General features: G+C 63.7%; 1 protein-coding gene across 2 annotated transcripts; it reads left to right on the plus strand.

Annotated features, from left to right (window-relative positions):
* The first annotated feature begins 1,591 nt into the window (after nt 1-1,591).
* PIAS4 (protein inhibitor of activated STAT 4) lies at nt 1,592-24,976 on the plus strand. 2 transcript variants are annotated; one of them, XM_042977766.1, is made up of 11 exons: nt 1,592-1,714; nt 6,449-6,875; nt 17,567-17,624; nt 18,417-18,458; nt 18,838-18,928; nt 19,031-19,159; nt 19,254-19,359; nt 21,369-21,442; nt 21,541-21,701; nt 24,215-24,345; nt 24,470-24,976. In XM_042977766.1, exons 1-11 carry the CDS (start codon nt 1,688-1,690, stop codon nt 24,739-24,741), a joined length of 1,518 nt encoding a protein of 505 aa, XP_042833700.1. In that variant the 5' UTR covers nt 1,592-1,687; the 3' UTR covers nt 24,742-24,976. The 2 variants fall into 2 exon arrangements, with proteins under 2 accessions (XP_042833700.1, XP_042833699.1); XM_042977765.1 differs by having other exon boundaries at nt 1,594-1,714; nt 17,567-17,651.
* The last annotated feature ends 1,278 nt before the right edge of the window (nt 24,977-26,254 follow it).

Here is a 26,254-nt window from a genome sequence, read left to right on the forward strand (position 1 = left end):
TTGAGAAATCTGAACATCTGTACCTGGGTTGATGGTACTGTACCAACATCGCTTTCCTGGTTTTGGTAACGCACAGTGTTTTCGGAAGATGTTATCGTTGGGGGAAGCGGACGAAAAACTCTCCGTACTATCTTTGCAATTTCTTGCTAATCTGAAAACGGTTTCGAAAGTTTCAAAATTGTGATGAAAATAACATAAACCCTGTAAAATTCGGGTCTGGGGGAAGTGAGTGAGGTCACATGCATTTGCTGAGGTGGATGCTACCTCCACTTAAACATTTTGGTATTTTTGTCATCATGGATTTTTTTTTTTTTTTTTTGCCTTCTCCTTCTCCTTCTTCGTTTTAATGTTTATTTTTTTTATTTCCAGAGGGAGGGAGGGAGAGAGAGTGCGCAGGTGAGCAGGGGACGGGCAGAGAGAATCTCAAGCAGGCTCCAGGAGGTCAGCACAGAGGCGGATCAGGGGGGATCAGGGGCTCTATCTCAAGACAGTGCGATCACGACCTGAGCAGAAGTCAGGAACGGATTCTCTAGCAACTGAGCCACCCGGGTACCCCTTTTGTGGTTGCTCAACCATCGAGCCACCCAAGCGCCTCGCATCCTTATTAAAAAAAAAAAAAATCACCTTAACATATCTTATAACCTAGTGATTTGGGGTGCTTCCTTAAATTTCTCTTCATTCCTGCCCTGAGAATCATGAACTCAGGGTATGAGCCCTGGAACACACGTTTTTGAATTCATTTTTATTTGTATTTTTATTATTTTAAGACCTTAAGGACACTTGATCCCTAAAGCGGGGCTGGAACTCACGACTCCGACATCCAGAGTCTCACGCTCTTCTGGGCCAGCCGGGCGGGCGCCCTGGAAACACACATCTTTGCTCTCTCGCCTCCCGCTTTTGACACAACCAAGTTTGAGCTGCGCTGCCCGCGCGCGCGCGCGCGCGCTGGGGAGCCAAGGAGGGCTCTAGAGCAGGGGAGGCCCCAGTTAGCGCAGATTCCAAAGGTTACCGTGGGTGGGGAGGCGGGACCCGCGGGAGGGTCGCTAGCAGGGGCGGAGCAGCGCGGGCTGCAGGGAAGCGGGGGAGGAGGTGGTCCTTCGCCCGTCCGGGGCCAGCCGGGGGGCGCCGCGCCCCCTCGCCCCCGGCCGCGCCAGGACCCGGATGTGCGGCGCGCGGGGCGCCGCGCCGCTAGGGCCGCACCGCGGGGCGAGGCTGGGCGACCGACTGCAGGCGCCGGCAGTCGCTGCGCTTGGAGCACCCATCCCCTCCCCCGAGGCCGCCGGGCCTCAGGGCTCGCACCTGGCGGCCGTCCTGCGCGGGGGCCGCGACACCTGGCTGCATTGTTGTCGCCACCGCCCCCTCCTTCCCTCCTTCCTCCCTAGACAGGACCCAGCGCTGAACCCCACCTGTGCAGGGCTAGTATCCCTTTAAGAAGCCAGACGCCGCCAGGGGTGGGCGTGGCTGCCGCAAGCGAAGGGAGGGTGGCGGCGTCGGGCCTCCCTGATTGGCCCGAGGCCCGGGCGGCGGTCGCGCGCGCCTGCGCACTGCGAAGCACCGCTCGCCGGCCGGGGGGAAAGAGGGCGCGCGGGTGCTAATTGGCCGCCATGGCGGCCCCGCCCGCGAGTGGCGGGCGGTCACGTGACGCGACGGCTGGGGGCTCCCGGCGCGGGGGACGCTGGTGGCCAAGATGGCGGCGGAGCTGGTGGAGGCCAAAGTGAGTGAGCGGCAGCGCCGGCCCGGGCGGGCGGGAGAGGGGGCGGGGGCCGGGCGGCGGGCGGAGGTCTGCGCCTTCCGCCTGGGGCCCCACGGCGCGGCCCGCTCGCGGTTCGCTGCCCGGCCCCCTCGCCCGCCCCTGGCCCTGGCGCGCCGGGTGCGGGCGGGGGGCGGGGAGGCCGGGGGCGGGGCCCCCCAAACCTTACCCTAGCTTTCGGGCTGGGGGTTGGTTCCCGGGCTTGAGGCGGGGTCGCCCCCCACCCCCACCACTAGCCCTAGTGGTTAGAGTCCAGTCTCCCTAAGCACGGGGACAGGGCCGCGCCTCCCAGCTAGAGGAACAGTCCTCCGGACAGCATGACGGGCTGGGCTGCTCGTCCCCTCCTCGCTCTGAGCCGGGGTCCTACGCTCTGGCCTGGGGTGGGGGGAGGTGTCTTCGCCTCTCCACCCTCCACGGCACCGAGGACTAGCATCTGGGTCTCAGCCTCCCCGCCCAGCAGACCAGCTGGGGTCGGCGACTCCTTGATCGGAAGGGTCCCTTGATCCTGCTGCCACCGATTCCACCATCCGGGGTGATGACCCAGCGGCTCGAAGCACCCGGAAACACAGTGTTCTTTGGGGGTCTGTACCCTAGGGTGGAGTTTGGACCCCTAGTTCAGCTCCCGCGTTGATCCCAGAGCCCCGCCCCCCTCCTGACACCATCTCTCTCGCCCTCCGAGTGGGCACGGAGTCCCTTGAGTTTGCTCTCCAGCCTGGGATGGAGCCCTGATCCCTGTTCTCTGTTCAAAGCCTTCCTAATTCTCTCCTCATTCTCGGGTCCTGGGCTCCGCCTTCCTCTCCCGTCTTACTTACCCTGGGGACAGCATCTGTGAGGCTTTGGACTCTGCTCCTGGGGTCTGTAAACTTCACCGTAGCAAGATCAGGCCCCATACTGGCCGTTTCTCCTATACTCCCTGGTGAGTCTACTCAGATCATACTCCCTCCACACAACTCCCAGACCCCTGCTTTGGATCCTTTTACGCACCCCGACTCTGGCTTCTAAGGCTCGCTCTCCCTTGCTGCCGGTTTTTTGCACTGATTCATGGAGAGTCCCCCACCTCTTTCTTTAGTGCTCCTCGTGCTTACTCCATTTTGGGGTCCAGGTTCCACGTCCCACAGATGCCATCCCTGTTCTAGGGATGTACCTTTTTTCCAGGTACCTCCCTCACGGCAAGGCTCCAGAGACCTTGTCCCGAACTACACTGGGGTGGTTTTCTTCCTCCTTGCGAAGTTTACTCCAGGCCTTTGGTGGCAGCGAAGTGGGGCACCGGACCTTTGCTGGACAGAGGCTCCGCCCCCTGCCCCGCCCCCAGTCTCCCCTCCCCAGGGTCCTGACCTGTGAATGTTTTCTTTCTCTGGTTCCTCTTTCTCCCTTCCTTTCCCACTGAGATCTGAAATGCAGCTCCCTTCACCCCCGGAGTGTCCCCCCCCTCCAATGCCTGCACTCCACGCCCTACCCGTGTCTAGCGTTTTGAGAAATTTGAGACTTGCCCTGGAGATGCGGAAGTCTGGACTCTGCAGGCCCAAGGTGGCAGCTGGTGGGCTTGAAGTCCCCCGGAGCCCTGAAATTCAGCCGTCCTGTGGGGCTGCGATTCTGGGCCCCTGGGCCCCTGCTCCCCGCCGCCCCCCCGTCCCCCCCAGGGTGGGGACTAGATTCTTCTATACCATCCAGGGCCTTGAAATCCGATCTGATGAACTCTACTTGACCCTCTGGTGGCCGGGGGCCCCCCACCCCAATTAAACCAAGTTGACCCTTCTTTCGAGTTGCCTCAAACGGGCGCCTCTGTTCAGTGAACCCCCTGAGGTGGTGTGTGGCATTTTGCACAGGCCCCCTGTCCCCCGGAGACGAGGACCTGAGCTTTTCCCCTCATGCTCCGAGGGACCTGTCCCCGAGGCAGGTTGAGGGAACCGGCAGCTCTGCCCAGGCTGTTTTCCCACTCAGCTCCAAACAAGCCCAGAGTTGAGACTGTGGAAGCCGCTGGGGCCCGGTGCTGTTTACAAACACGGATCTGAGGGCCAGGCGGGGTAGGTGGAAGCCTTGGCAGGAAGTGATCTGCAAAGCGCTCGGGGCGTCTTCCTGAGCGCGTGTGCCCCTGTCACGCTATCCCCCCCCTCCCCCCCAGTGTCAAGGGCGGGCTTCGTGGTGGTGGCAGCTGCTGAGAAATCCGAGTCGTGAGCATATGGCAGCTTGAGGGATGTGCCCCAGGATGCTCGTGCGGCAGCTCGGGATGTCCAACCTGGTGAAAGGGCCAGGCCTCGGCGGGGGCGGGGCGCTCCCAGGGGCGGGATCGGGTTAGAAGATGCCTTGTGGTCAGACTCGGCTCGCCGAGCCCACCTGCCTTTAGCTCCGTGGCGGGGAGTCAGCTTCCACATGACATCTCCTCTCCCCTCCAAGGCCTTGGGCCTCTTCCAGAAGAAACATCTTGCCTGCAAGCCTATTTTCTCTGCTCTAGGTAGGAAGTCAGGCTAAGGAAGGTGAAGTCTTTCTGTTTGCACAAGCGTTCGGGGCTCGCTGAGGGCCGGCACAGTGCTTAGGTCCCGAGGCAGGAGCTGTGCTGGGATGTGAGGGTCCCCAGGCCCCCGGACAGCCGGGTGGGAGCGGAAGGAAGCGCCCTCAGGAGTCGGATGGCCCCTGCCGCTGACTATGCAGGGAGGCTCTGGGCCGGCCGCTTCTTTCACGGAGCTTCAGCCGACTCACCTGCCTGGCGGGCACGGCCCCCTGTGAGACTCGTGAGCAGGAAGTGGCCTTGTGGCAGACATTGCACGTCCATAGTGCAGGGCTGGGAAGAAGGCCCTACAGCAAGGAAAGGGCTCCCCCTTGAGATTTTGCAGGCAGGCCGGGCACCCCGCGCATCGGTATCTGGTTTTGTTCCCCGACAGCCCCTCCGCCGTCAGCAGGTGTCTGTCTGCTATGCGCCTGGGAGAGGGTACACGTCTTGCTTGGATAGAGAGCACAGAGGGGCCTGACAGAGGGGCCAGGGTCATCTGGGAACCCGGGGCTTCTGAGTCCCCCTGCTGCCATCAGACTCCACGCCTCACCCTTGAGCAGCCAGGAAACGGGAAACCCCAGAGCCTTTTGGCACCGAGACCACTGTGTAAACACCCTGGCCGGGTTCCCGCCCACCCCCGACTGTCAGACTCTTAAGTTGAATTTAAGGGCTTTATTGGTTTCCTTGGGTGCCGTCCTGCCCTGTGCTCGCCAGCTTTCCATCCCTACCGTCATCTCATGTACCTGTTTGCCCCGTTCCCCTGGAAGTTTCTTTTTCCCACCACATTGCATTCAGCACAGGCCAGCTTTGGGGCTCGGTGCGGGTGGCCCATCCTCGAAGGATACTTGGCTCGTGTAGCATGTTGGGGGACCCTCACACCCTTCACTCCCCCTCGGTGTCCGGGATCTCACAGAGGGCAGGCCGCAGCCGGGCAGCCCCAAAGAAAACACTGGCATCAGCTGAGCTCTTGTGTTCGGTTTGATTTAGTTGGAGGGACCCTGCCCGACCTCTTTCGTCACTTTGCCGCAGCTCCGTGAACGGCCTCTGTGGCCGCTGGATTCCCGAAGCCTTCCCCTCAGACCCACGGTTCTCAGTGGGACGATCCCCTCCCCAGAGGATGCTTTGTAGCGTCCGGGGGACGTTTGTGATTGTCACCGCTGGGGTCTGGCGATTGTCACTCCTGGTCGATTGTCACTCCTGGCATCGAGCGGAGGGAGGCCAGGGATGCTGCTGAGTACCCCACAGTGCCCAGGGCGGCCCCGCCCCAGAGAACAGTCCAGCCCCGCCGTCCACGGTGTCGAGGCAGAGAAGGCCCGCTGGAATACGGCGGACGATTGATGCCCGCCAGCGCTCAGCTCCGTGCGGACGCCTGCGGTGCCGAGGGGGGAGTTACCCCCTGGCTTCAGAGTCAGGCCCGGGCCTACGTTTAGGTCTTGGCTATAACATGGCGCTCACCCCGGCCTGGCAGGGTCGTTTTAAGAATCAGAGTTAAGTATATAATCACACGCGCAGCTCAGTTCCTGGCAGGTGATCAGTATTAAGTTGTGGCTCCCATTCTCCAGACGGAAGGGAAAACACGTTTGTGGCCGATGTTGATTTACTCTGCTTTCCGTGTACGTTACCTCCTCTGGTCCTTCCCACATCCCGATGAAGTGAATCCTGTCATCCTGATGAAGAGACCGAGGGTCAGAGAGGCCATTAGTGTGCTTGGCTAGGGAGTGGCTGAGGCTGTTTACGGGTAAAGCAAGATCCTCAGTTCCTGCCCTGGGGATGCTTTCAGGCTTGAAGATGGGAAAAGAGAACCTAAAATAGAAGGCAATGGTGTGTGTGTGTTGGGGGGGGGGGCAGTCAGAAGCTTTTGCTGCGTTGGCAATGCTGAGGGAGGTTCGAGGAGGAGGAGGGGAGCAGGGCTGAGCTGGGAGGGGGCATCACAAGGAAGGGTGAGCTGGCAGCCTGAGTAAAGACACGGAGGTGGGACCGAGCCTGGGCTAGTGGGCCCGGTGCTAAAGCTGCCTCCTCCTCCTGGGTTCTTGCTCCTGCCAGCTAGAGTGAAGGGGGCTCGGGGGCAGGGCCAGGCAGCACCTGATGGGGTCTCACTTTGCTTTCCCCCCTAGTTAGGGCCCAGGGGGCTCCAGAAAGCCCCTTGTCCCATGGACAGCCCCTGAATCCGGCAGTGTCCCTTCTGAGCACGTGTGTCTGTTTTTTCCCAGAACATGGTGATGAGTTTCCGAGTCTCCGATCTTCAGATGCTCCTGGGTTTTGTCGGCCGGAGTAAGAGTGGACTTAAACACGAACTTGTCACCCGGGCCCTCCAGCTGGTCCAGTTTGACTGTAGCCCTGAGCTGTTCAAGAAGATCAAAGAGCTGTATGAGACACGCTACGCCAAGAAGAGCTCGGAGCCTGTCCCCCAACCCCACCGGCCCCTGGACCCCCTGACCATGCACTCAACCTATGACCGGGCTGGCACGGTGCCCAGGACTCCCCTCTCGGGCCCCAACATTGACTACCCCGTGCTCTATGGGAAGTACTTGAACGGACTTGGACGCTTGCCCGCCAAGACCCTCAAGCCAGAAGTGCGTCTGGTGAAACTGCCCTTCTTTAACATGCTCGATGAGTTGCTGAAGCCCACAGAGCTGGGTGAGTCTGCCACTGCCCTGGGGGTCCCACCGGGCATGGGCCCAGTGGCCACGGCCAGCCCGTCACCGCCCTGGAGCGTTTTCTGGGGACCAACGAGGGCCATGGGGTTGCGGGGGGCTCTCCCTCTCAGGAAGCACAGGGGCACCTCTGAATCTTTATATTAGCCACACAGCGTCGTCTCGCAATTGACCCCAAATTTTAGCAGCTTAAAGTATTGGACGCTCATCTGCTCTGTTTGTGAGCATCAGAACTTGGGAGTGGCTTAGCCGGGTGGTCCTGACTCAGGGTTTCATGAGGTCTCAGTAAAGCTGTTGGCTGGGGGCTGTCTCATCTGAAGGCCCGACTGGGGCTGGCGTCCACCCGCTCACCTGGCTGCCGGCAGGACTTGGCTTCTTGCTGGCTGTGGACTAGAGACCTCAGTTCGTGCCACATGGTGCCCGTGGATGGCTCGAGCGTCCTCGCTGTGTGTAACGGTGGCCGGCTTCCTGTGGAACCAGTGGGGGTGGGGGTGGGGGGGGAGGGAGGGTTAGTGTGCACATCTGTGTAGGATCAGCCAGAAGCCACGTCCTCTCGATGCCCTAAGCTTCGAAGCGGCATGACCTCGTGTTCTCTGCTTTCCATCGCGTCCGTCCCACAGACCAGCTCTGTACATCGTGGGTGGGGACTGGACCGGGCTGGGCCGTCCAGAGGCAGGGATCGCTGGGGGCCACCTGGGATGCTGGCTTCCAGGTCCTAACTGCCGGTGGGTGGCAAAGGGGCTGGAAGTTGGATCCAACCTTTCCTCTGCAGAGGGTAGGCGCCCCATGGGAGCAGCCTCGGCCAATGGGTTCGGGCCTGTCAGCATGGGCCAGGTGGCTAGGGAATGGCTAGCCGTGCCCCCGAGAGGTACGCTGGGGCTGGAGGAGACCCATGCCAGGTGTCTGTGGCTCCTCCCTGCTTATTCATCTGGCCCCCGTGTTGATGGGGCACCTGCCGCATGCCAGGCCCCTAGAGCGGTGCACGCGGCCAGGCCCCCAGCCCCTTGCCAGCAGCTGTGATGATGGGGCCGGGACGGGTGTCAGCCTGGTCTCGGCCTCACGTGCTGCCCCGATCTCAGGGCGGGGGGGGCCCACCCTGGGAACACGGCAGGAGACCGAGAGCGCCCCCCGCCCTCGCGAAGGTTCCCTTCCGGCTTTCCTCGTTTAGGGCCTAGAGGTGCCCCCAGCCTCGTCGGCGCCGTGGGTCCTGCCACCCCTGCGGCCCATTCCCCATTTCTCCCTTTCAACCCCCGCGTCCTTACCACGCCCCCGCTGCACACCTGGCCCTGGCCCTCGCCGTGCGTCGGTCCCTGCGTGCCGTGGCAGAGGCCACGGTCCCTCCGGGCCCCCACCCGCCATGCCCCTCTCTGTGTGGTTCGCTCCCTCCCACCCTGCTGACCCAGCGTCCTGTCTCGCTCGGCCAGGGGGCCCCTCTCTGCACGCAGCGTTCCACGCCGGCCCGTGCCAGCCAGCCCGCCGTGTCCAGCCCCCTTCCTCGCCGGAGCCCTTGAGCTCCGTGAGGTTCGGCGAGGGGGCTGTGGTTCCGGGAGAGGCTGCGGGGGGTGGAGGAAGGAGTTGCCGGGGTCCGGGCCCGGGACCCTGAGGCTCTGCCCTCCTGCTTCCTCTCGGGCAGTGTTTGTCACCGGCCCCTGGGTGGGGAGCAAGTTGCCGTAGCAGCACCTGTTGTGGGGTCGACGTGGCCGCACCGGAGACCCGAGGCCCTTTCCTGAGCTTCTGGACGCCTTCCCTGTCTGCTCCCCCCAGCTTCTCTGTGCATGTTGGAAGCCATTCTGCCCCTACCCCCAGGGACTCTGGCAGGCTCTGCGGGCCTTGGGACTGGCTGGCTCTGAAGGTCAGGTTGACGTTTCAGGTTCCTAAGGACTCGAGGATGATCTTCGTGATAGAGAGGCTGGGTTTTCACCGGGAAGCAGTAAGTCAGGCTTGGCACTGGGTGGGGGACAGAGGTGACTTTGAACTCCAGGGCCGGCAGCCTCCCTCCCCTGCCTGGACCATGGGCTTCCTTCCTGCATGGCCCACTCCCGCCCCCGCCCCACAATGCATCACTTTGCCCTGAGCCCCCGGGGACCCCAGTCACCTGATCTCCGGGAGAGTCTGCTCCCCTGTCTGCACCAGGAATGACTCTGCTGGCGGCTCAGAACAAAGAGGCCGACCCCGCCCTGCCCTTGTTCCGACCCACTCCCCCGCCCCTATCCTGAGTGCACCCCTTCCCTGGCTTCCCTGGGACTCCCGTCCTCGGGGACCCCCTGGCGGCTGCCAGGTTCATCGGGAGAGCCCTCGTGGGGCCCAGATCTGGCCCCGAAGCGGTCTGGTCCCTCTGTTCCAGGACCGGCGATGTTGGCCACCCGCCCCTCAACCTGGGCGCCTCCCTGTGGCAGCTTCTGCAGCCCTGGCATTGCCCCAGAGCCACTCCAGCAGGCTCGAGCTCAGCCGGTTTCCCCCTCCCCCTCGCTCCTGACCATGACCTGCTGACCAAAATGAGGTCCAAACACTCTGGTCTGTTTCCCCGGAAGAGCCGCCGGCCGGCTCTAGCTCCAGGATGGAGACCGTGCCGGGTGCAGAGGGGACATAAATCACAGGGAGTGGAATGTTTGGGTTGGGGGAGGGGAGGAGAATAATGGAGTCACAGACCCAGGAGCTGGAAGGACCTCGGGAGACAAATGATGGGCTGCAGTGGGGCCGGCACCTAGAAAGGTTGGGAAACCGGCCCGAGGTCACACACCATCCTGAGGAAGGGGCCCCGGGGCCGTGTTCTCAACTCTGACCCTCCCCGAGTCATCGTGCCCTGCACCCCTGTGGGGAAGAACCCATCTTGAACCACGTGACGGTTCTGGAGCCCGGGCCGCCTCTTAGCTCGAAGAGCCCGGCTGTCCTCCCCGTCCCAGCCAGGAGAGGGGCACCCGATTCCCGACCACGGCAGAATTCGGGGGAGGTGTGCCAGGGAACAGAGTCCTGGTCGCGGTGTCAGCGGCCAGTCTGACGGGGGGAGGCCCGGACCCCCGTCTGGGCGTGTGGGAGAGAGGAGAGGCCGTCCTGAGACTTGAGGGCAGAAGGAAGGAGACGTGTTGACCTGAGCAGTGCTGCTCCACGAGGCTCTGGCGGCCTGCGGCCAGCGGCTCGGGCTGTGGGACTGTCCGTGTCCCCGCTGCCCTGGGGCGATGGTGCCCGAGGTCCCCCTGGCTCTCTACGTGCCCCTACAGCTGGGGGGCCCGACGCTGGTTGAGGCCTGCCTGTCCGGCAGCTGCCCTGTCGTGCGGGGCACACGTGCGTCCCTCACCCAGCCCCTGAAGCCTTTGGGTGGTATTGCCCGGGCAGCCAGGCAGGCGTGGGGTCCCCCGCTTGGAGTGTTCTGCCCGGAAGCTGCACTAGACACGATTAAATGGTGCCTTGAGGGGAGTGACTGGGGAGTGCAGGCTTCCCTGGGGGCAGTCAGTGCCAGGAGCACCTCATCATGCATTTGTGAGGAGGTGGCAGTCAGGAGGCTTCCTGGAGGAGGCCGAGGGCCGAGTAGCCATAAGCATGACAGAGAGGAAGGAGCAGGGCAGCGGGGTGGTGGGCACAGGCCTGGCAGCGAGCGAGGGCTCAGGAACGGAAGGCGTGGGGATGGGAGCTGTGTGGCACAGGAGAGAGAGGCCAGAGAACGCGGGACGAGCGGGCCGTGGGGATAGTGGGGACCGACTGGACTGTCCTGAGGACGTCGGGGTCGCTGAAGGTCTGGTGAGCTTTTCCAGGTCTCCTTTCGTTGGGTCCTTTCTGGGGTGGGTGTTCCCCGTGAGGCGCAGAGCCCCCTCCGTGGTTCCTCAGATCCATTCCAGGTCTGATCTCCCAGCTTCAGGCCCCCCTGCCTGGCCGCCCCCCTGGTCTCTCCCTGTACGTCACCTGCGTCTTCCCCAGCAGTCAGAGGAAACTTAAAATAGTGGGCTGGTCGTGTCCCTCCTCTGCTCAAAACACTCCCATGACCCGCTGACTTTTCTGCCTGGTCCCCTCCCTGCCCTCCCTCCCTCTCTCTCTCTCTCTTCCTCCCTTTCCCACTCTGCTCCAGCCACACAGGCCTCACTGTTCCTCCAAACCACGAGGCCTGGTGCTGCCCCGGGGCCTTTGCACGTGCTGTTCCTGCTGTCTCACGCTTTCCCAGACCCTACATGGGCCTTCCCTTCCCAGTCACCTAACCTAAAGCTCGTCTTCTTTCCTATTCGCTTTCCCTCATCTCGTCACCGCCCTCTTATCCCCTGTGGCCCTGTCCCCGACCCTGACATTGCTTATTAACCTGTATGTGTCTTTTGACGCCTGGGCCTCGTTTGTTCCGTCGCTGCATCGACGGTGTGGAGCAGGGCAGGGGGTGCCCGTGTGAGCAGAGGCTCGTTGCTGGGAAGCAGTGTGGGGGGCCGCGGCGAGAATGACCTTGAGCTAACATTCTGCAGCTCTCCTTCAGCGTGCGAGCCCCTTCCATCCGCGTAACTTCCCGGGGGCAGCAAGTCACGAGCCCGCCGGCTGTGTGTGGGAGCCCCTGTGAGTGGCGGAGGTGGGCGTGAGCCCGGAGCCCCTGACCCAGGGCTTGTGCCTGCTTGCTCCCTGCTGCCCGCCGGGCCCTCTGCACCCAGCCCGGGGCACCTGTCTTCCCCTCTCCTCCCCCAGCACCACCGCAGCGCCACTCGCACCAGCCACAACACCTCTGAGACCTCCACTGCTCCGTTCGGGGGCCTGGGGCTACGTCATGGCGGGGGTGGGGGGGGGGGCGGGCGCTGGGCCAGGAGTCAGAGACCTTGTGGGTCTGGGGGCATTGGCTTAGAGGGTGGGCCTTTCTCCTTCTCTGAGGTTCTAGGGTGCAGGAGGCCATAGGCCAACGGGAGGGAGACCAGGCCTATCTGATTGACTTGTTTTTAAGTTTACTTATTTTGAGAGAGAGGGGGAGGGAATGTGAGCAGGGGAGGGGCAGAGAGAGAGGAGGGGAGAGAGAATCCTAAGCAGGCTCTGCACTTCCAGCACAGAGCCCGACCCGGGGCTCGAACTCATGAGCCACGAGATCATGCCCTGAGCCAAAACCAAGAGTCAGTCCCTTAACTGACCGAGCCATCCAGGCGCCCCTCCGATTGACTGTTCAAGGTCTCCTTTTCTTTGCTTGCTCCCGAAGCTCGTGTGCAAGTGTGTGTGCGTCATAGAAACAGGAACAGGCCCCTGTTGGAGGTTTGGGCGTGTTCTTGCCACCGTCCTTCCTCCGCGCGTGCGACCCTTCGGGACCACAGCCGTGTCCTAACTACGGTTTTAGCACCTCCCTCCCCCTCCGCCCCCCCACCCCGGTGTATCGTGAGCATCTGCTCCGGTCGTGAAGTGTTCTTTGCTGGTGGCAGTTTGCAAGGCGGCCTGGCAGCTGGGGTGGACGTGTTGTGCCGGGCCTCTCTGTTGGTGTCTGGGATTGAGCCGGAGGCTGGTTCCGGTCCTCCCAGACGACCTGGGAACAGGGGTTCCCTCCCTTTAGTCCCTGGGGGGCGCTGGGGCCTGGGGTGGGCACCTCATCCCAGCCTGTGCTCCACCTGGCGGGGCCCCCACCGCCTTGCGGCAGCCTGTGTCCCCGCAAGACGTACTTCTGGGTTTGTTCAAAGACACCGGGAAATTATGTTGACTCTTAGGAGGTAAAAGTCTTGGAGAAACATCGAGCGGGGAAGGAGACGGGGAGACCAGAATTGCAGGAGGTTGTTGGGGAGTTGTAGTGTTTTGGGTTTTTTTGTTTCTTAAAGTTTATTTTGAGCAAGAGCACCTGTGAGTGGGAAAGGGCAGAGAGAAAGAGGGAGAATCCCAAGCAGGTTCCAAGCTGTCAGCACAGAGCCTGATGCAGAGCTCCATCCCACGAACCGGGAGATCATGACCTGAGCTGAAACCGAGAGTCAGACACCTAACTGACTGAGCCCCCAGGTACCCCTGGGGGGGGGTGGCAGTTATAATGTTTGTTTATTTCTGAGGGAGAAGGAGAGACAGAGCGTGAGTGGGGGAAGGGCAGAGAGAGAAAAAAGGAGACACAGAATCCAAAGCAGGCTCCAGGCTCTGAGCTGTCAGCACAGAGCCTGATGCAGGGCTCAAACTCACAAACCCTGAGATCACGATCTGAGCCACAGTCAGGTGCTTAACCGACTGAGCCACCCAGGTGCCCTTGGGAGGATAGCAGTTTTTAAATGAAGGTGTTCAGGGACATCTGTCATTCTGGTGGCATTTGAGCAGATTTCAGAGACATCAGGGCCATCTAAATCACTGGGGAAGGAATGTTCTGGAAGAGGGGATGTCAAGTGCAAAGGCCCTGAGGCAGGATGTTCTTGACACACCGGCAACAGGAGGAGGTGGCCGAGATGGCTGCTGTGGAATCAAGGCCACTAGGGGTGGGGATGGCATCCCCCAAGCGGCAGACGGTGACCTGCTGGGGTGGGGGTGGGCAGTGAGGGGTCTGTGTGGGACAGGGACCTCGCTGGTGCGTTTCGAAATTGGAGCCACTTGGGAATTGATGGGGGGGAAGGAGTGCCACGAGTTGTGGATGCTGCCTGCGTCTCTGCTCGGAGCTGCTGGAGGGGCGGAGCCACCACTTCAGTGGATGACAGGTCTGGGTTTGGGGGACCCCCAGCCCCCTCCCACCGTGCCGGGTATGCTGTGCCCCAACCCAGGTGGCAGCTCGCCTCCCCGGGTCGAGGGTGGTACTCGGCTCCCCTCAGCCTTCGCAGCCCGTCTTACGTATGGGGAGCCCCGCCCCCAGGAAATAATTGCCCCTTGGCTCTTTGGGCAGGTCTGGGCATGTCTGCAGGTGGCCTGTGTGCTCCCCCACCCCCCAGTTGGGCGGCCCTCCCCCAGGGCCCTAAGCGGGACTCCGCGGGGACCGGCCAGGCCCTCAACACGCGAGCATGGGTTGGCAGTGGTTTGGCAGTTAGAGCGGCCACCTCTTGCCGAGCTCCGGCCACACGCCCGGCCCCGAGCCCGGAGAAGCGGGTCCGTGCGGGGAGGCACCCAGGCTCGGGCGGGGAGAGCGGTGCGCACCCGGGCAGAGCTGGGGTACGAACCCACGTGGTCTGGCTTCGGAGCCGAGCTGGTTTTTATGTTTCAATTGCGTTTGCTTTGAAGTCGGTTACCTACTCTTGTGGCTTGGGATTCAGAAGGCTCGGGAGCAGGGCTCGGCCACCTCGGGCCCGGGGGCCAGCTTCATCGACTGTTCTCGAAAACCGAGCTTTATTGACCCGTAGCCAACGCCCATTTGTCTGTTTGCCATCTCTGGTGGCTTTCGTGGTACAAGGCAGAGTGGGGACGTTGAGGCACAGGGCATGTGGCCCACAGAAACCAAAAATATTTACACCCCAGCCCTTTACGAGAACAGTCCGCCCACCAGTGTTGCAAGGGCTCGGCCAGTAGAAAGAAAGCTGACTCCTTGGGGCGCCTGGGTGGCTCAGTCAGCTGAGCATCGGACTCTTGATCTCTGCTGAGGTCACGACCTGGTGGTTTGTGAGTTCGAGCCCCGCGTCGAGCTCTGTGCTGACAGAGCAGAGCCTGCTTGGGATTCTCTCTCTCCTGCTCTCTCTGCCCCTCGTCTGCTTGTGCGCTCTGTCTGTCTCTCCCCAAATAAATAAAGAAGAAAAAAAAGGAAAGCTGACTCCTCTGAGGCGGTGATTGTGGCCAGCTCTCACAGAGCCCCCCATCCAGAGATGTCCTTTGCACACATCTCTCCCTCTGCCCGGTGACGCAGATCTGGTGTGATACACACCTGTTTGCACCTGCTGCTTTCGGCCAACAGAAGCATCTCGGGGTCCACCCCTCATCGGAGCTTGAACAGCTTCTGGATGCTTTCCCGTTTCAGGGTCGCCTGGCATTCCCTCGTCAGCTGTCCTGGAGCGAAAGTAATCTCTGTGCCCAGCGTGGGGCTCGAACTCACAACCCGGAGATCAGGAGTCACCTGCTCCACCGATGGAGCCTGCCAGGCGCCCCTTTCCAGTGAAGCTTTAAGTGTTTAAAAGCTGAGGTGTAATTTACATACGACAAAGTCCTCAGATCCTCGGTGTGTAGTTTGAGTCTTACCCCGGGAACCCAAACGCTGTAGACCCACAACATTTCCGTCACGTAAAGCCCCCCGCCCCTTCGGACGTCCGCCGTCTCGACCCGCACCCCTAGAGGCACCCCCTGTCGTCCCGATTCCTGTCACTGCGGGCGAGTTCCGCCTGTTCCTGGACGCGGGCCAGGGCACGTGCGTCAGGTACTTCTCGGCGTCTGCCTGCTGTGGGTCAGCACCTTGGCGGTTGCATTTGCCCGCGTGGCCGTGCGGGGCGTCGGTTTTAGGGTTCGTCTGTTTCTGCACCGGCCGCCACTCGGGTTGTTTCCAGTTTAGGGCTCCTAGAAATACGTTTGCCATGAGCGTTCTTGTACAGTCTTCCTGGGGACCTATTTCCTTTTATCTGGGGGCAGATACGAGGTTGCTGAGCGATTGGGTAGCTGTGCGTTTAACTTTGCTGGAAGCTGCCCGGCCGTGGCCGTTCCAGAGGAGGGGTTGTGCCCGCAGCAGAGACTTGCTCCGCACCCCTCCCCCCTCCCCCTCCCCCTCCCCCCCCCAGCACCGGAAGTTGTCACTGCGTTTGAGCCATGCCGGTGGGCGTGTCGAGGTTTCAAACCTGGGCCAGATCCCAAGGGCCTGCACGTTTGCCGATATTTTCTGAAGAATTTTTGCGTCTGTGTTTGCGAGGGATATTGACAGTATTCCTTTTCTTTTTTTTTTTTTTAACGTGTATTTGTTTTGAGACACAGTGTGTGTGCGCACGTGGGATTGGGGGAGGGGGGCAGAGAGGGAGAGCGAACCCCAAGCAGGGCAGGCTGAGCACCAACAGCCCAGAGCGTGCGATGTGGGGCTCAGTCTCAGGGTGATGATGTGTGCCGAAATCAAGAATCCGGTGCTGGACCGACTGAGCCCCCCAGGCGCTCCCTCACTGTTCCTTCCTTGATGCCTTTTTGTCAGGTTTGGTATCGGGCTCGTGCCGGGATTGTAGAGTGAGCGAAGCGTCCTCTTTACTTTCTGAAAATTTGTATGGAGTCTGTATCGTTTCTTTTTATTTTTTTCTAAGGTTCTTATTTATGTATTATGAGAGAAAGACGGAGGGAGGGAGGGGCAGAGAGAGAGAGAGAGAGAGAGAGAGAGAGGGAGAGAGAGAGAATGAATTCCAAGCAGGCTCTGCACTGGGCAAACCCCGACGCAAGGCTCCAAACCACAGATTGTGAGTTCATGACCCGAGCTGAAACCAAGAGCCAGACGCTTGACCGACTGAGCCCCCCAGGCGCCCCTATATCGCTCCTTAAATACTCGAGGGAACTCCCCAGTTGGATCTGGTTTTCGTGTGTGGAGGACTTTTCAACGATGAGTTCAGCTTCCCTCACTGATAAAGGGCTTTTCAAACCTCGTGCATGTTTTGGTGGCAGTTTGGTAATTTGCGTCTTTGGAAGAATTTGTCTATTTCATCTAAGTTATCAGATTTATTGGCGTAAAGTCGTTCACCTCATTCCCGTATTAAACTAGAAGGCTGTGGGATCTGTACTGTTGTGTCTTTCGTTCTGACAGCCTGCGTTCTTGGGATCTTCTGTTCGTTGTAGCTAGTTTATCAAAGAACTCTCGCTTGAGTGATTTTCTCCCTTGCTATTTTTATCTTTAATTTCTTTCCATCTGGTGACTTTGGCTTTAATTTTCCGTTCTTTTTCTAGTTTCTCATAGAGGAAGTGCAAGTAACTTATTTGAAACCTTTTTCTGTCTTTTAACAGAAGCATTTAAAGCTATAAGTTTGCCTCTAACGACTGTGTTAGCTGCTCCTCCCAAGTTTTGGAGCGCTGTGTATTCTCTTTCAGTTCAGAGCACTTTCTGATCACCCCCGGGGTTCTCGATGCAGTTGTAATTGAGAGTGCAGAGCCAGCTCGTCACCACCCTGGTCTCCATCCCCTGGCAGACATTCCCCCACTCGTACACCCAGCAGGCACTTTGTAATGACCAGCGTGCCTCCGTGTGTGGGGTCCCTGCTGTGAGCTGGGCTGCTCCGTGACTCTTGTGCGCTTAGAGGCTCAGGGTGGTTTCGCTTCCCCGTCTCCTTCGCCGGCCGTGAATGCCCGAGGCAGAACCTGTCCCCAGCTTGTCCCTGTCCCCTCCAGCAGTGCCTTGCAGGGGGGCCTAAGCCGAGCGCCACACAGACAGGCGCGCACTTGCCGGGTGTCCAGAACAGCCGTGCGGGGTGGGGACACGGTTGTTGCTGGCGTGGTACAGACCCAGAGAAAGCAGGCTCCAGGCGAAGCGGCTGGCTCAAGGGCACGCAGTCTGCCCCACGGCATCCTGCCAGCCCGGCAGCCTCCTCTCCCTGAGCCCAGCGCTTCTCAGTCTTCCTCAGTGACGCCTGAACCTGGGGGGCTAAGAAGGCTGCTCCTTCTCAAGGGGCCCGTGATGGGGAGGTGGGGGGAGGCGTTCCCTGAATCGTAGGCTGCGGGGTGGCGCCAGGAAGGGCTGGGCTCCCCCCGCACCTCGTCCCTGGTGGCCCTGCTTCCACCCCACGTGCCTGGCTGCCCAGGTGGGGCCCAGCCTCTCGCTCCCCGCTCCCCGTGGACGTGGGTACGGTTGGCTCCCTCGTCGGGGGCCGCACGTCCCCCTGACCCCCGGTCTGTCTTCAGTCCCACAGAATAACGAGAAGCTTCAGGAGAGCCCGTGCATCTTTGCGCTGACACCAAGGCAAGTGGAGCTGATCCGGAACTCCAGGTGTGCTGTGCCCCGCACCCCTGCTGGCCTCCCCGGCGGGCGGTGGGCTGGCGTGGTCTGGGGCGAGGTGGCCTTGCCGGGCGGGGGGCGCCTTCGGCAGACCCCACGGAGGCCCGGCGCCCCGCCCCACCCCCACCGTGCGTGCGGCGGCCCCTGCCCCCTGTCCCGGACAGCGTGCGCTTCGTCTGCGTGCCCTCCCTGCCTTTGACCCGCGGCCCCGGACGGGGCCAGTGTCCCCTCCAGCACGGCTCCCCTCGGCGCTGCTGGCTTGGGAGAGGGGGGCCCTGCGCCCTGGGCGGGGGGTGGGGGGGCCTCAGCGGCATCCCCAGCTCCCGCCCCACTTGATGGCGGGAGCCTCCCTGGTTGTGATGAACACACACGTCCCCCCAGACACTGCCCGGGGTCCTGCAGGGGCCCCTGAGCGAGGACAGATGAGGGACAAAGGCCGCCCCCGGTCTCTGCTATCTGAGGCCTTTCCGTCTGCAGCTGAGACAAGTCACCGCTGGAGCAGCCACTTGTCGGCCACTTGGCCCGTGCCAGGCCCATAGCCACCAACCTATTTAATATCCACGCGGACACCCCCCGAGTTGTCCAGAGAGGGGGGTCCTTTGTCCCGGTCAGCAGTGAGTAGTCAGGAGAGGAGGCTTCAGTCAGCACCCACGGACTTCGTCACCAGGGGAGGTGGCAGGTTAGCCCGTGTGGCGTGCTCAGTGCCCTCCTGACTCGCTGACCCCTCTCCTCCCCTCTGACCCCCTCGGCGCACAGAGAGCTGCAGCCCGGGATCAAGGCCGTGCAGGTGGTCCTCAGGTAAGCTGGGGGGGCCGCGGCCCCCGCCACGCCCACCGCAGGTGCCTCCCACCGGGCCCCCTCCCTCCCGACGGTGTCTCTCGGGCTCCCCGCTCACGGGGGGGGGGGGGGGGTCCTGCTCCTCCTCTCTTCCTGCTGTGTGTCCTTGCCTCTCTGCCCGCGGACATGTCCCCAGGTAGCCTCGCTCAGACCAGCTCTTGGGCCCCGAGAGCCCCCCACCCCCACCCCAGTACCGTGCAGAACGGCGATCCACCTGCCGGGCAGACGTGGCCCCTGTGGCCTCCGCCCGGGCCCCACGTCCACCCTCCCACCCCTCTCAGGGCCACCCCTCCATCCAGAGCCCCCTTTCGCGGCCTGATGGGCTCCGCTGCCATTGCAGAATTTGCTACTCGGACACCAGCGGCCCCCAGGAGGACCAGTACCCACCCAACATCGCCGTGAAGGTCAACCACAGCTACTGCTCCGTCCCGGTGAGCGGGGCGCCCCGGCGGCCCTGGGCCTGCTCTCGGGGGCGGGGCTGAGGGCGCGGAAGGAGCATCTTCCGCGGTGTGAGCCCCCATGGCTGCTTCCAGGGCTACTACCCCTCGAATAAGCCTGGAGTGGAGCCCAAGAGGCCGTGTCGCCCCATCAACCTCACCCACCTCATGTACCTTTCCTCGGCCACCAACCGCATCACCGTCACCTGGGGAAACTATGGCAAGGTGAGTAGGGTTGGGGCGCTGCCCGCCTGCCCGCCACCACGCCCCGCTCCCCCCGGGGGGGCCCTGACAGCCCCTCCCCTGCCTGTATCCCCAGAGCTACTCCGTGGCCTTGTACTTGGTGCGACAGCTGACCTCTTCGGAGCTGCTGCAGAGGTTGAAAACCATCGGGGTGAAGCATCCAGAGCTGTGCAAGGCGCTGGGTGAGCTCGTGGGAGGGGCGCGCCCCAGCATCCGTGCATCACCCCGGGGAGCGTGGGAGGAGGAGCGGAGCCAGTCACAGACGAGGCAGGGACGAGGAGGTGTGCTCTCTAGCCCAGCGAGCCCGGGGCGGTGAGAGCTCGGGGTGAAGCCCGCCGGCACCCTGGCAGGGTGAGCACCTGGGGGCCGTTCCCACAGCCCCGAGCCGGGCACGTCCCTGGAGACGGGGGTTCCAGGCAGATGCCTCCGACTGCTGGGTGGGGGCCAGGGACACGGAGGGCAGGGGCAGACCCAGTTTGCAGCTGTGGGCCCCGGGCAGTGACACAGTCTGGCCTCAGACAGCAAGACTGGTCGTGTTCTGGGAGGGGGGACGGGACGCAGGGAGCACTGAAAGCGAACCGCTCCCCAGACGGGCAGACAGCAGGTCCTGTCTCTCCTCCTGTGTCCCTGCGCCCAGGGGCTGCCCAGCCCACAGCAGGAGCTTCATCTGCTTGGCGGCTGTGTAGCCTCAGGCAAGTCAGCGGCCCTCTCTGGTTGCCACAGCTTCCCACCAGATGCACACGATGGCCCTGGGCCGGGGGACTTGGCGACGTCCCCGTCTGACCATTGGGGACACTGAGGTGCCGAGCGGCAGGGCCTTGGCCCGTGCGCCCCACCCCGCCGCCTCCCACTTCCCTGAAAGAGCCCTTTCTTCGAAACCGCCCCCCTACCTGCCTGTCTCCCTGTGGGGACAATGGCCAGCTTGAGCACAGGAGGCAGGCCCCCGGCAGCATTCCGGCCATGCAGGCCGGGGGCAGGCATCGGCAAGGGGCTGGGCGGCGTTCATGTAGGCGGCAGCCCACGGGGCGGGGGCGGGGGCCTGGACGTCTGGCTGACCTCGGTGGGTGACGGGGGGGGGGGGGGGGGGGGGGGGTGGACCCTGCCTTCCCCGGGTGCGCAGGGGCCAGCGTGGGTGGGGCTGCCTCCGCCCGGCCTGGAGCCCATGGTCAGGCTTCCTCTCTGAAGCCAGCGCCAGGCTGGGCCTCTGGGCCGCTGGCTGGTTGCCGCGGGAAGTCCTGTACTTGGTCTCACCTGTGGCCGCCTTGCTGCGCCCAGTTTTGTCTCTGTTGGGTCGGGCGGGGGGAGGCGGCCTTGCTCCAAACCCGATGCACCTCTGAGGCGAAGTTCACGGCGAGGTGTGAGGGACCCACGTGGCCTTCGGGACAGTTGGGGAGAGTGGAGTGGGGATGAGCACCCTCCACCCAGCGTGGAGGAGGGCCGGGCGGCTCCGGGCCGTCTGTCCTGAGCCTTCAAGGGCTGGGGTCTGGCAGCCGGTCTGGCCAGTCTCCGGGTTCTGCCCAAAAAGCCCCGGAGGGAGGGAGCCTGCGGGCCGCCCCAGGGTTTGCCGCGCCTGAGTGTCCTTCCAGTGCCTTCCCGTGCCGCGTTCACCGTCGAGAAGGGGGCCTTGCACGTTGCCGTGGAGTTTTTCCAGGAGGCGGTTGGCTTTGTGGTGGGCACTGGCCGCCTTTTCCTTTTTTGAGATGTAGACTTCTCGCCCCGCCCCTGCGGGGTTTGCTGGGGGGGATAGCCCCGCCCCCCCCAGGGCGTGCGCCGGTCGCCAAGACCACCCTCGCCCCCTCCCCCCCCCCCAAGTCCTCGCCGAGTCCTCCGGGGACGGCTTCGTGGGGACTCCCAGTCACGGGGGACCCGCCCCGTTGGCAGCTGTCGGTTGCCGCCACCTTTCTTCCCGACGAAGCCTGTGGGCCGTAAAACCCGCCGCGGGGTCGGGGCGCCCGGTTATCCAGCATGGCCGGCCGCTGCCCGGGGTGCTTTCCGGGTGACCTCCGCGGCCCTGGGCGCTACGGCCGCAGCTCACCTCTTCGTCCTGGGAGGGTGCAAGTGGGGGTGCCTGACGCGGGGGTGGGGTGTGGAGCCGGCAGCATCGGCGGGTGCGGGAGGGCCCCGCCCCTCGGCTCCAGCCCCGCAGACGCCTCCGTCCCCTCTGCTGACAACGGCCACCCCTCCCCCGCAGTCAAAGAGAAGCTGCGCCTGGACCCTGACAGCGAGATCGCCACCACGGGCGTGCGGGTCTCCCTCATCTGCCCGGTGAGTCGGGGTGCGCGCGTCCTGTCCCCTCGCCCGCCGCGGGGTGGGGCAGCGCCGGGCCGCGTGGCCTGCTCACCCCGCCGGCCCCCTCCCCGCAGCTGGTGAAGATGCGGCTGTCCGTGCCCTGCCGGGCGGAGACCTGCGCCCACCTACAGTGCTTCGACGCCGTCTTCTACCTCCAGATGAACGAGAAGAAGCCCACCTGGATGTGCCCCGTGTGCGACAAGCCGGCCCCCTACGACCAGCTCATCATCGACGGGTGAGTCGCCGTGGGGGGGAGGGGGGGGGCGGGGCGCGTTGGGGGGGGCCCTCCCCCCCCCCCCCCGGCCCCCGCGATGAGCTGCAGAGCCGCACGATGAGGGGGCCTCTCTGGGCGGCTCCGCGGAGCCCTTTGGCAGCCTCGGAAGGCCTGGCCACGAGCGAGGCGGGTGCCCCGGCGGGACCTGTTGGGGCCCGTGCCGCGTACCCGGTGGCGCCGTGGCTGAGGCTGTCTGGGCCCAGGAGGTCTGCTCGTGACCTCCGGATCTGGAGTGCATCTGCCCCACACCAAGCAGGGACCCCAGGAAGCCCCCGCCTCACGTCCACCACACGAGCCAGAGAGCTGTTTCCGAAACGGGGTTTGGCACAGCCTCTGCCGGGAAGGTGGGAAGGACGCGTCCGCCCTGAGCTCTGGTCCTGGCTCTCCTGTGCCCTTCTTCCCAGGTGGCGCCAGTGTGCAGCCAGGCTGTCCTCACCTCCTGAGCGGCAGGCCCTCCCCAAGCCACAGGGGGACAAGGGGAAAAAGGCCATTCTCCCCAAAGGGGAAACTTTGCTCAGGTCTTAGGTTTCCAGAAACCGAGCCCAGCACCTGACTGACCAGCTCCTGCCAGGCGCCAGCCACACCCATCTGTCCCCAGGGCTGGGGGGGGGGGGGGGGCGGGGGCAGGGAGAGAGAGAGGCCGGGGTCAGGCAGGAGTGGGTCTGTGGCCTCGCTGCTGCACCGGGAGGTCTGTGAGGGCCAATGAACCTCGTGGGGCAAGTGTGTGCCCCATGGGCCCGGGAGTGGCTTCCTGCCCGTAGGGGCGTGGCTTGAGCGTGTCCCCAGTTTGAGTGCTTCTCTCCATCTGGTCACCGCACTCAGGCTCTCGTCGGGCCGTCTCTCCCGACCGAGCCAGGAGGTGAGCCTCATCATCCGCACCTTGCAGATGAGGAAACTGAGGCTCAGAGGGGACAGTCACCTACTCTGGGCGCCCCCAGCTCACAGGTGGCCAGGCCGGGACTCAGACCCAGGTCCGGCCAGCTCGGAGCCCGGGCCCCCTCTGGAGGGCTGAGCTGGCGCGCCCCAGTGCCCCCACGCTGTCTAGCCTCGGGGTGGAGAGAGGAGGCCCCTGGGGCCGGGCACGAGGGCCGGGGCTGAATGGCTGCTCTGTTCCTGGCCTGGCAGCTGTGCGGCCCCGTGCCTGCCTCTCCCCCCACCCCCACAGGCCCGGAGCGGGTCACCCGGGCTCGAGTGGCGGCAGCTCCGACCGCTCCAGGGGCAGGTGGGTCTGGGGCTCGGGTGCGGCCGTGCCTCACACGGACCACAGTCCCGGCATCCCGCGGGGCCTGGGCACAGCCAGGGAGGCTTCCTGGAGGCAGGGTCCTTGATTCGTGCTTTTCCTCGAGGAGTCGTCATTTTGTCCCATCCCTGGCCGTGCGCTGGGTGATTCCGGGGTCCCCGCGAGAACTTTGTCACAGATCCTGCCTTCAGAGAACTCCCAGCTGGGCGTGGGGAGTGTGGAGAACCAAGCCCGACAGAGATGACCCCTGTGGCTCGCGCTCTGCCTGGAGGAGGAAGGGGCTCTGTGCAGGGGGCTCTCCAGTTGGAGACGGAGACCCACGCGGCAGGCAGAGCTGTGTGGACGCAGGGCGACCCCAGGATGCTGGGTCTGTGGGCGTGACGACCGAAGTATCTGGAGCAGGGAAGGGCCTCCCTCTTGGGTGACAGCGGCTGCGGTCGTTGGGTCCCCTGCGGCGGGTGCAGCTGTGACCCTGAGCTCACGCTGGGGGCCGTGATGGCCTGTTGCCACCGCAGCAAGTATACCCCTGTCCCAGACCTGGCCCGGTGTGGGCCCTCGGTGGCTGGAGACGGTGGGTGCTGTGTAGGCCTCATCCTGTCGGTGGGGCGACTGAGGCCCTGTGGTCAGGAATTGGCAGGGTAGGAGCGGAACCCAGGCTTGCTGCTTTCTGGCCACGTTGGCTTCGGGGAGCTCCCCGCCCCTCCCCGGGCCTCAGTCTCCGCATCTGTGAAACGGGTGCAGCTGGCATTATCTCCGTGTGCCCGGGGCCAGAGCACGGGACCCCGGGCCTGGCTCGCCATGGGTGCTGCGTCGGTGCTGTTGTCCGTGCGGGGGTGCCGTGGCCCTGCTTGTGCCCCCTGCTCCGCCCCAGAGCCTCTCAGGGGGGTTGTGAGCGGCACAGACCTTCTGTCCAAGCCCGTCTCCTTCTCTGGAAAGGTGGGGCGGGGGGGGGGGGCAGCGGCTCGGGTTGGGGGCCAGACCCCCAGGCTCACGCCGTCGAGCCGCGGCAGGGTGGGCAGCCACCGTGCTGCCGAGACTGGGTGGGTGACCGCAGCCCCTCGCTCGGGGAGACTGGGCCGCTGACCCGAGGACGCCGGGCCCTGGCGGCCGCTCTCCCGAAGCCACTTCTGCAGAGAAGTGGGTTCCTTAGCACGCGTTCCCCCCCCCGAGTCCAGGCCTGGGGGCGGCGGGGAGACTCTCGCCGGCCCAGGAGTCAGCCCCCCGGCCCCTCCAGGCTCCTGTCCAAGATCCTGAGCGAGTGTGAGGATGCCGACGAGATCGAGTACCTGGAGGACGGCTCGTGGTGCCCGATCCGCGCCGAGAAGGAGCGCAGCTGCAGCCCTCAGTGCCCCATCCTGGTGCTCGGTGAGTCCCAGCCCTGAGAGCGGGGCTCGCGGCTCGGGCCGCCCGCCAGGCCCAGCGATCGGCGCTGCTGCGCCCCGGGCCCCCCGCCCCTCACCGCCTCCGTTTCCCACCCTGTCGCCCTCAGGCACCTCGGACGCCAACGGGCTCCTGTCCACCCCTAATCTCCACGGCGGTGGTTCAGGAGGCCCCGCGGGCGGGGGCGCCGCGGGCGGGGGCGGCGCGGCGGGCGGCGTGGAGAACGGGAAGCCGGGAGCCGACGTGGTGGACCTCACGCTGGACAGCTCGTCCTCGTCGGAGGAGGAGGACGACGAGGACGAGGACGAGGACGAGGACGAGGAGGGTCCCCGGCCCAAGCGCCGCTGTCCCTTCCAGAAGGGCCTGGTGTCGGCCTGCTGACTGCTCACCGCCACCGCTGGCCGGACACTCGACTTTCCTGGTGCTCACCCACGCGGATGGGGCGCAGGCGGGCCTCGGGGTGCAGAGGGAGGAGTGATTTTTTTTTGTTTTTCTTTTTACTGTTCATTTTGTTTTTCCACCCCTTTCCCTGGCTCCTGGCACCTGTACCTCTGGACTCTCCTATCGGAGGATTAAAAAAAAGTAAAATGACAAAAAAAGTACAAAAAAAAAAAAAGAAAAAGGAAACAACAACAAAAAAAATCAAACTTTTAAAAACGAGGCAAGCCACCCACACAGCTGCTTCCCCGGCCGGAGCCCGAGCCCCGGAGCCCAAGCTGGCCCTGGGACGCCCCGCCTCGCCTCTTCCAGTGACCGTTCCAGCTGGTGCAGGGGGACGGGGCGCATGGGGGGGGGGGGGGCAGCGGGGGACACTGACGGGCACGTGCCCCTCCCCCTGGCAGCAGCCGCAACTTTGACATTCGTCCGTTCCTTTGCTTGTTTTTCTCTGCAAACACCTTCTCTCGCCCGGAGACCCTGGAGCGCACCGCCGAGCAGGGAGCATTTTAGCCAAGAAGCCATGGAGTGGGTTGGGGCAGGGAGGGGGGCGGGGGGAGCAGGGCCGGGGTGGGGGGGGGGGGGCTTATGGGGGGGGCCGGGGAGGGTTTAGCCACAGATGTGTTGTATTTTTTGAAAGTGCAATAACTTGGTATTTTGAAGACCCAGCATGTGGCCAGGACCCCCTGTGGAAGGCGGGGGCCCCAGGGTGCGGCGGCGTGTGGCGTGGGGGGGTCTCCGTTTTCTAGCCAGCTACCTCGGTAACTCCAATTCAGGTTAACTTCCCTACGGAACAGCGCAGACGTCCGCAGATGCCGCCACCAGGCCCCTCCTCGGCGGGGCGGGGCGGGGAGGGCGGCCACTCCCCCAGGGGCAGCAGGGACCCCCCCCCCCACCCCCCCCCCGCCCCACCCTCTCCACTTGGGGTGGCTCCTCCCCCCTCTTCTTGCTCTTGGGTTTTCCGACGGGTAGAGGCCCGCCCGGCACCCCCTCCCCTGGGAGCCTCACTCTCGTCTTCCAACAGGGCCGGGCCGAGGGCCTCCCTTCAGCTGCTCACCCAGCACCCCCCCCCCCCCCCCCCCCACCCCGGGGACGCCCGGCCTCGGGGTGGGGGTGGGGTCCGGCCATCGTGGGGAGCCGGCAGCTGGGCGCCCGGCCCCGCCACCCGGCGTCCTCGTCCCCCGGAGGCCACGCTTGGTTCTCCCACCGCCTCTGCCCCGTTCTGTCTCGCTTCTTTTCTTCCTTGCTGCCCACCCCCTGCCCCAGAATAATTTCCTTTGTATAAACAGAACTCTTGTAGTCAGGAAGCAATATCATTTCAGGTCTAAAGAAGAAAGGGACATCAATCTGGCCGAGGGCAAATTCAGTTTTACTGTATAAACTCGGCTGTGCAGTGCGGCCCCTCCGTCTGCACGGGCCGCTGAGGGCCACCGTTTTCTAATATTTGTATTCTAATTTA

Source organism: Panthera tigris, chromosome A2, assembly GCF_018350195.1.
Source record: "Panthera tigris isolate Pti1 chromosome A2, P.tigris_Pti1_mat1.1, whole genome shotgun sequence".
In the NCBI taxonomy this organism is placed as follows: domain Eukaryota; kingdom Metazoa; phylum Chordata; class Mammalia; order Carnivora; family Felidae; genus Panthera; species Panthera tigris.